The sequence below is a fragment of the Morone saxatilis genome, unplaced genomic scaffold (assembly GCF_004916995.1).
Source record: "Morone saxatilis isolate NCDOM2014 unplaced genomic scaffold, NCSU_SB_2.0 Contig10, whole genome shotgun sequence".
Lineage (NCBI taxonomy): Eukaryota > Metazoa > Chordata > Actinopteri > Moronidae > Morone > Morone saxatilis.
The window spans coordinates 6,817,327-6,826,276 of NW_023339652.1; the positions used below are offsets into that span (position 1 = coordinate 6,817,327).

The 8,950-nt window shown below is 39.9% G+C and overlaps 1 protein-coding gene and 1 long non-coding RNA gene across 6 annotated transcripts in view; both read left to right on the plus strand.

The window, feature by feature from the left end:
• LOC118340434 overlaps nucleotides 1-5,352 on the plus strand; it is a 13,781-nt gene extending 8,429 nt beyond the window's left edge. Inside the window, exons 2-3 of the long non-coding RNA XR_004797374.1 lie at nucleotides 2,387-2,454; nucleotides 3,485-5,352. This is a non-coding gene — a long non-coding RNA (uncharacterized LOC118340434). The remainder of the gene's footprint in view (nucleotides 1-2,386; nucleotides 2,455-3,484) is intronic.
• A 2,458-nt stretch (nucleotides 5,353-7,810) lies between these two features.
• The window catches only part of LOC118338469, a 4,300-nt gene continuing 3,160 nt past the window's right edge, over nucleotides 7,811-8,950 (plus strand). Inside the window, exons 1-2 of one of the 5 annotated variants that reach the window (XM_035675775.1) lie at nucleotides 7,811-8,079; nucleotides 8,558-8,879. In XM_035675775.1, coding sequence (XP_035531668.1) covers nucleotides 8,854-8,879 — 26 coding nt within the window. In that variant the 5' untranslated portion in view covers nucleotides 7,811-8,079; nucleotides 8,558-8,853. The remainder of the gene's footprint in view (nucleotides 8,080-8,557; nucleotides 8,880-8,950) is intronic. The other 4 variants (XM_035675783.1, XM_035675770.1, XM_035675793.1 and 1 more) reach the window with 4 other exon arrangements.

Here is an 8,950-nt window from a genome sequence, read left to right on the forward strand (position 1 = left end):
TTTTCATAGTTTTGGCCATCATTCATTTTGCTTATCATAACACTGGACTCACCAAAGTAGCACTTCTTCAAAATTAAATGAAAAAATACTACAAAAGGGTTTTCTGGTCTGACACCTATTTGCAGGATCACTGCTATGGTTACGGTAAGTTTAAGCACACAAACAAATTGTTTAGGGTTAGCAATGATCGTGGTGTGGGTAAAAATAACTGCTTGGTTAAGGTTCGGGAACAATTGTGGCCATGGTTAAAAGACACTATTCCTTCCTATGTTAGTCATTTTGGTTGACCCATCCAACCACTGCAACCTCTTCCATCTGCGGACTTTGTGGCTATATAACGACATCAAACTACTTCATCATATGGTCACATGATCTCACAAGACGGTTTTGTCACTTGAACATTAGGATGTGTCATTTGCTACAACGATTCATGGTGCCGTTTATCATGAGAAGACAGTCGCAACAGTGTGACAGACCAACAAACACGGAGGAGAGACTGCGGAGAGCACAGGTTAGGTAAAGTCAAACCAGGAGGTTGGTCTGTAAACTGTGATGGATGGTGACAACGGATAGTTTGGGCAATACTTTTAACATTGTTTGAACCTGAGGGTTTTGTTTAAAATCTTTAGTCTAAAATCCATCCACCATCCTGAACTCCACACCCTTAATTTCCACCATCCTACATATTGGGCACACTACTTGCTGCGTTGGCACTGAATGTTGGACGTGAGGTGCTGAACTTCAACTGTCCAATAAGGTCCATGTTGTTGTACACTGAGGTTTTATGAAGCATCTGTTTTATTAGTTTCCATCCCACCCTACCCAAGCACAGAACAACTCACGTCATGTTCAAACAAAGTTTACATGAGGTTGAAGAGACTCACCTTTAACATAGTTTGAAACATTATTTCGCCACTGGGCGTCACTGATATATCTCTGTTGTCATCTCTGTCTAAGGTGTCCAGTCAATGGAGGGTGTTATTGTTGTGGAACAACTTTGGCACAACATTCGCCTAGATCTCTGCATCTATGATCCCCAGGAATTTCCCAAATATAAAAACAATCAACGAACTCCCAGCCCAAGGAAACGTAATTTCCTGAACGGTGGCTGAGGGGTCTTGCCTGTGATGAAGCCCCCTCCTCAGCTCGGCTCAGTCCCGCCGGCGCAGGCAAGATCGCCTTAATAATATATTTGACCTTGACTCTCCTTGCTATTCTTTCCACCTTTACTTTTACCCTAGTGAGATAAAAAGACTACTTTCCTTGCGACATGGCTACTTTGAATTCAGTGTATTGTTATGTTTTCATATAGAATAAATTAGTTTTAGATGGGACACATTGTTTGAAGATGTATATCCTCAACACCTGAAATACCTCCTCTATTATTCTGACCTTCAAAAGTAGTCAAGACAGCCATATGCTAATACTGTAATGTCTAAGGGACTGACAGATTGTATCTCCAGTACTGGATAGAGAAGGAGGTTTCGACATTTAACTATAAAAAATCAAATTTTTTAGAGACAGAAGATATTGTTCAAGGTTTGTTTAAAGCCTGTGGTTTCATGCCATGGAAGAAATCAAATCATTTTTGTAATAACTGTGCTTCTTTAAAAAGTGCTTCTTTCCAGCCTGCAGGCTTTGCTCAACATCAGTGAGGGATATGAAAGGTGAAATTAACTCCCATTCTGATCTCCAGACAGATTTAAATGTTTCAGTCTTGTGAAGTTATGAATTTGGGGACAAGGTAAGCTGAGCTTTAAACTGTGCCTTTGGACAGCACGAACAACAAACGAGTGTTCTAATTAAGGATCTTTAGTCAAGTCCCGGCTCAGTTTCTGATTGTTTATATCCTGTTTTTTTTTTAATGACTTTATTTTCCCATTTTGCCTGCGTAGTAACACAAATATAAGACATGATTGAGAGCAGACAACTAAATGTCATGAAACTTGGTAGACCATAAATTTAAGATAATTAAATATAATAAATATTTTAAATACATAATATATAAAGTCATGATCGGTACATATGCATTTCTGCATCCGATTTGTCAGATCTGTCTGATCATTGTAAACGGAATATCTTTGGGTTTGGTTTGTTGGTTGGCCAAAACAAGACACCTGCAGACGTCACTTTGACCTCTGGGAAATTGTGATGGGAATTTTCTATCAGTTGATGAAGAAAATAATCATTATTTGCAACTCTAATGGCAATAGATGATTTACTTCCACTGTCTCTGCTTTTTCCCCCTGCTGTGAAATTGGCTTCTACTCCATTTAAGATAACCTCTGTGGATGTATCGTGCACTTTTACACATAGACCTGTGTTATCAGCGTGACTAAAATCAGTGGACTTCAGTGTGTTAAAGGTACTTTTCATGCTTTCTCAGGTCTGGCTGGCGTCTTGAGGACACTGTGAAACAGATCAGCGTCCCCCAGAGAATACCAAGAATTCAGTGTGAGTATGTGTGTGTGTTTGACTTCACACTGATGTCCTCTCCTTGTACAGTCTGCTGGCTCCCAGCACACGATAAGTGCCAGACAATGGCGGATTGTGGAGGTCAAATACAGTTTCTTTGTCTTGAAAAAAACAATGGACTCTATCTATAGTTTATTGGCTCTGCCATCTAAATGGACCCTGCCCAGAAGCTTTTTTAAAGGGACAGCAAGGTCAAGACCCCCAATCTCCTGAAAACTTTAGCAACAAAAACAATTACTGTTCTTACAGCAGTTTTGTTTTTCAACTTTTGTTTGTATGTGTGTGTCCCCAGAGCGTGATTGCAGGCCTTTGTGCCACCATACGTGAGGCTGCAATTATTGATTGTTTTCATTATCGATTCATCTGTCAATCATTTTCTCGATTAATCAATTAGTTGTTTGGTCCATAGAATGTCAGAGAATGGTGAAAATGTTTTTTTCCAGAGTGTTTCCCAAAGCCCAATGTGACGCCCTTAAATGTCGAAAGATATTCAATTTACTCTCACAGAAAACTAAAGAAACAGGAAAATATTCACATTTTAGAAATCAGAGAATTTTGACAACTTTGCTTGATTCAATAATGCCAATGATAATGAAGTAATTGATTAATTGACTTGATTAATTGTTGAATTTTTAATGTTAATATCTAATAATGATGAATAATGACGTTTCATCTGTTAATGATGTTTCACATCTTACATGCTACAGGCTGTAATTCAATGAAAGTAAAAACAGACTGAGGGGTGTCATTAATCAAGGTCTTAATATATGGAACAGCAGCAATCAATGTGTAAATATGTCCTTTGAAAAAAAAGTCCATGACCTGGGGAGAAATCCAATTCACACTTAGTAAAACTCGAGTAACTCAACGTCCTTGTGTGTGTTTCGACTCTCGTGCTGCTGGTCTGTATACTTCAAGCTTAATGAAGAGTGTGTGTGTGTGTGTGTGTGTGTTCTAGCGTGGTCTAGTGTGTTTTTATGAATGTTCTCTCAGACAGCTTTCCCTGCAGATTCGATATGGCTGATTAGGGCTGTTAGATGAGGATCAGAGATGACCTTGGTGGACGAATCATCTGCATTTTCTTCAGAGATTCAGAGAGAAGCTTCTGGGATAAATAATCATCATCACCTTGCTATACCATACTCACAATTCTTAAGTATGTGGTTTTTATGAAGCTTTTGTGACTATGAGTGCTATGTTTAAAAATGCATTTAGGCTTAATGTCACTTTGTAGGCTACTGACAGGCATTCAGCCTACAGTCTACTGCAGCTGTGTGTGTCAGAACTTACCAGAAGCTCCACTTGTTGGTATGTTGGTATATGGCTAATATGTTAGCAGACAATTGCATATTTACACATCCAGCAGATTATTACCATTAATGCTTCAGGCCACTTAACATGACTCAAATATTCAGCCTCTTTAAGTCTCTTTAGCTGCTATATGATCCAGCTAGTCTGCCATTTAGAGCTGGACAGATCGTGTACAGAGGGTTTATCAGAGCTTTTCAGCTGAAGGCTGCTGCGTCTGGAAACTCTGCTGATAAGAGTTATGAGACTGAACCAAAACAATAAAGTTTAAAGGCTTGTCATGAAGCAGAAGTACTGTTACCATGGTTACCTGCAGTTTAATATACCTTGCATACCCTGTTTGTTTTTGTTTTTTTTACCTGATGCCTGACAGCTAATCAGAAACAAGTATAATCTGTGCCCATGGTACAGTCCAACACCTAAATGAACAAAATAGCTGACGGAACACAAAATGACACATAGGGGTTTCAAATGGGATTCTGGTGCAGGTGTCGCAGGTGTGGGTCCAGTGAGTTGGGGGCTTGTCATCAGTAATCGATGAAGGTATTTTTAATACATCAGCTCTGTGCACCTACTGGGGATTGAATGTGGTTTCCATACCATTAAGGATGATTTATGGGATAAACACCCCCACCCCCACTACCACCCCAGACGACAGGTGTCACACATAAGCTTCAGCAGCCTTTAAGCATGTTATGAATGCAAAGCACAGGCCTCACATGGAGAAGGTTGAATGGGGGAAGAAGATGGATGGAAGGGGGAGATTGGTAGAAACGATGGCAGCGAGATAAAGAGACGGTAGATGAACATGCCTAGTGTTGTGTCACTGCTTCCTTGTTTTTGGAAAAGTTGATATTGCATAATGTTTAAAGCTGCTGTAATCAATGTTTTTACAATAACAGATTAAGTATCTGTGTAATATTAAAGTAGTGACAAACCCACAAATATCTGTCATGACAATGCTTTTTTTTTAGCATTATTGTTTCCAGCAACACCATGCAACTGTTTTTCATGAGAAAGCTCTGCCCCACTGTACATTGCATACTTGAATAAGCACAACTAAAGCACAACTCTAGACTGTTTTGCTCTTGGTTCATTATAATTTGCTATGCCTTGCCAGCATGACCAACCTGTGGTTGGTTTTGGTAAACGCTATCTTCTCCCTCCTAACGCGGAAGTTGGCGTAACAGAAAACCACCAATATCTACATATTTAAATATTTGTTCATTAAGCCTCAAATGGCAAGAAAAAATGTAAATCCGCCAGTGTTTTAACACTTCAGACGTGCTTGGTGTAATTTCATCGTATGCGTGAAGAGTTAGGGAGGCACATGATGCCAGGCGAAACTATGGCAGAGATGAGTGAGAGGAGTAAAAGGGAAAGACTGGGAGAAAAAGCAGGAAGCTGCAACGGAATTTCCACACCCTGATGTGGGTGGACCCCTCCTGCCCAGAGAACAGAGAGGGCACATTCTCCCATCTCTGCCTTCCTACCCCCTTTTTTCTTCTCTGCCTCGCCTCCCTCCCAGCTTTCTCTTTTTGCTCGGACAATAGGGGCCACGGTGAAACAATGCAGAAAGGAAAGGCCAGGGGTTTGTGCCGGCTGCAATGGGGGGGCGGGGGGGGGGTCTGAGGTACTGGGGGGGGGGGGGGGGGGGGGGTCTGAGGTACTGAGAGGGGAAGACGGGTGAGAGGGCCTTGGAGCTTTACAGGGATGTCAAGAGAAAATGATGGAGGCTTTCTTTTCCTGGGTGTGAGGGGGATGTAGAGAAAATCAGCAGGGGTGAGGGGGGTTGTTTAAGAGGTTGACGTAAGATGGAGTTAAGGGATGTAGGGTGGGGAGAGGCAGCTAGTGTTGAGAGTAACACAAGCGCATGGCCTAGGGGCCGAGGGTTATGTTTTTGTGGGACATTTTTCTGCCTGACTGAGCCTGAAAGTGATCATGCTGATCCAGGCAAAGAAAATCTAGGCCTTTTTGCTGTTGTGCACACACACAAGTTTGCGCACAAGATAACATTGTGAGCCAAAGCATTGAATTTAAAGCTGGACTAGTGAATCTTTTTACTTTAACAACTGATTAATTGACTAAATGGAATGTGAAAGGGTTTGCCTGAATCTGCAGCTGCTCTTAGCTCTACAGAGTGCTTTAGTGTCTTCCAGCTTATTGTTTTGACAAAGTTAGCGTATAACTTGTGAATTTAAAACTACTATTTAAAGTTGAGGAGGCAGTTGCACAGATAACAGACAGAAACCTGGACATGGTGCTTTTTAATGCCACAGAATCGCAGTTTCTATCTGAGCACAGCGCAGGTTTCTCAAAACCAGGTTTAAAGACCTGTAGAGGTTTATTATTCAGGTTTCTGAGACAAGAATGTTAGATATAATAACATGTGCGACACATAACCAGGATAACAAAATTATTGTCACAACTGGGATATTAATGTGCATTTAAATACTTTACATTTAATACAAACCATAAAATAAATTCTGTATTTTATACTAGATACTTACTGCACTTATACCAAAGGTCAAACATAAAAACACTGGAAAATATAAGGTAGTGTGTGAGTGTGTGTGTGTGTGTGTGTGTCAGCGGGGGAAGGTGCAAGTGACTGAGGAAAATAGATCCAGGGAGAGAGAGAGAGAGAGAAAAAAAAGAGAAAGTAGAAGAGATGTATTGACCTAAAACTGCCTCTGCTGTTATGTGTGTGAAAGAATGGAAAGACCCGATCACAACTCTGACAGCCATTTTACAGTCACCTACACACAAAACGCTGCCATGACAACAGCAGAGCTCACGTTTACAGCGAGCTACACAGAGATGAACTGACGGTGATGTCAGAAACGATAGTTCTGTCGGTTTTAAGGCCAAGTCACATGTATGTAAGCCTAATGCAAATAACACAACTCATATTATGATTCATCTTAAACCACTGAACCACCAATCGAACAGGGTATGAACTGGTGCTGTGCAGCCGAGCTTTATTCAAACCGACATTATTTTATTAACGTTTGTAATAATACCAAATGCCTGGGGTTGGATTATGGGGAAATGTGTATAAAATCAGGCACATGACATGAATATTTTTTCTAATCTTAACTTGCTACTTAACAGTAATTCAAAGTGGAAGCCTCAAGTTCAGAAACACAAGGGATAAAATGCATAAACACTTGAAACAAGTCTATGGTGTACCTTGCACTCCTGTGCCAGTTTGCTGGTTGGGTGGGAGATATTCTTCTTGTTCCCACTGAGTTGTCTAAATGTAGAAAAGATGACACATCAGGATACATCGAGATTGAAATTGTCCTGCTCTCTAAAACAACTGTAAACATCAGATTTTGTTGTCAGCATCTCAGGATCAAATGGCAAGTTTGTCTTTCCAGTCAACATCGATAACGTGGAAATAAAACACTGAAATGGAAGAAGACAAAACAATGTAATATATACCAGTTTTATTTATGTAGCACTTTTAAAAAATACGGTAACAATGTGCTTTATAATAAGACACAGTGGAAAAAGATAATACTAAGTTTGAACAATGACAAATAAAAGGAATAAATTCTGACATAGTGTAACTGAGTACATTAACTCAAGTACTGTAATAGAATTCTGAGGTACTTGTATTTTCATTTTATGCTACTTTATACTTCTGCTTCACTACATTTCACAGAAAAATATGGTACTTTTTACTTAATTATGACTATTATGATCTAAAAATGTACATTTCTCCAAGGGAGGATGTAAACTTATGAGACCCAAGTCACTTAAGGAGACATTCAATGCTCATAAGTTCATAGACATTACCACTTTTCATAAGTAATCAATATCACTGAGTCTATACAAGCTGCAATAAACACATCCACTAAAGCCCAAGTGACTTCTCTCTGTAGACTAACACTGACTGTGTTAGTCTCTGGCTCCATCTTGTGGCACTGGCATGTATTGCACTTATTGGATTAGTAGGTCAGAACAAACTGACTTCATGACCTTTAATGTTTCCCCATTTAGATGAAGTGGCAGGTCAGGGTGACTTTATTAAAATGGCTTGTTCTGACCACGACCACGAGTAGGACTATAAATAGGCCCAGAGATAAGCTCTGTCTGAGCTGCAGTGCAGCTCTTTATTGCTATGTGACGTTAGTAGTAATAGTAATAGTTATAGTATCATTGTTGATGCTTTTTATGAGCAACTTTCCTGCATTATTTCAGTTAGTAATTTGACGGGAGTGAGTCGCTTCACTTGCACTGGGCGCAAAGTGCATGCTCACAGAGGACTGCAGAGGCGCAGTAAAGGTGGTAAGAGCCGATGAAACAGTAGATAAACACATTATTTTATATTTTAAATAATAGTTTTTATAATGATTAAACATTTCAGTAGTGTAATGTTTTAATACTAATATTAATAAAAACACAAATCAAATAATAAATTCTGATGTAAGCAATTGAAACAAACTTCATATTAATCAATATTAAAGTTAGGCTACATTAAATTGCATCAATAATTATAACCTAATAATATAATATAGCCTACATTATTCTGAAATGGGCCTCTCTGTCTGTATAATGAGCACTTTTAATTTTGGGAAGTATGATTTTGAATGGAGGAATCCATTTTTGTTGCATTGTTTAAGGAGAAAAAAATGTTTGTTGGTTATATCATTTTTTAGGCTATAATAATTAAGTATTAGTGTTTTCTATTTTATTTTACTTCTTTATTTCTATTATTATTATTAGTAGTATTATTGTTGTTGTTGTTTATTTGGTTATGGGGTAGATAGCTCTGGTCCGCACTACTAGGTGGCGCTAACGCACCCTGACGCTGGTTGCAACCCGCCGTAAAGCCCAGGGAGGAGGAAGAAGACGCACACGTTAAGGGAGGGGGGGCGGTAGTTCACCATGTCGCTGTTTGCCGACCGCCAGAACACAACGCGAAGAAGAACTAGTAGTCGTTTCTGAGAGAAGCCGGTACCGTGGCAGAGCACAGCCGACCAAAGTGATTCTTCAGGCAGCCAGGAGGACCAGGAGCGGCGCCCCCCCCCCATCTCCAACCGCACATCTTAGCGCGTTAGAATGGGAAACCTGCCGCTCTTCTCAGGGTAACAGAATGATATGATGTTGCTGCATTATTGCCTGTGTGCGACCTGTCTGAACTTGCATGGACCATTTT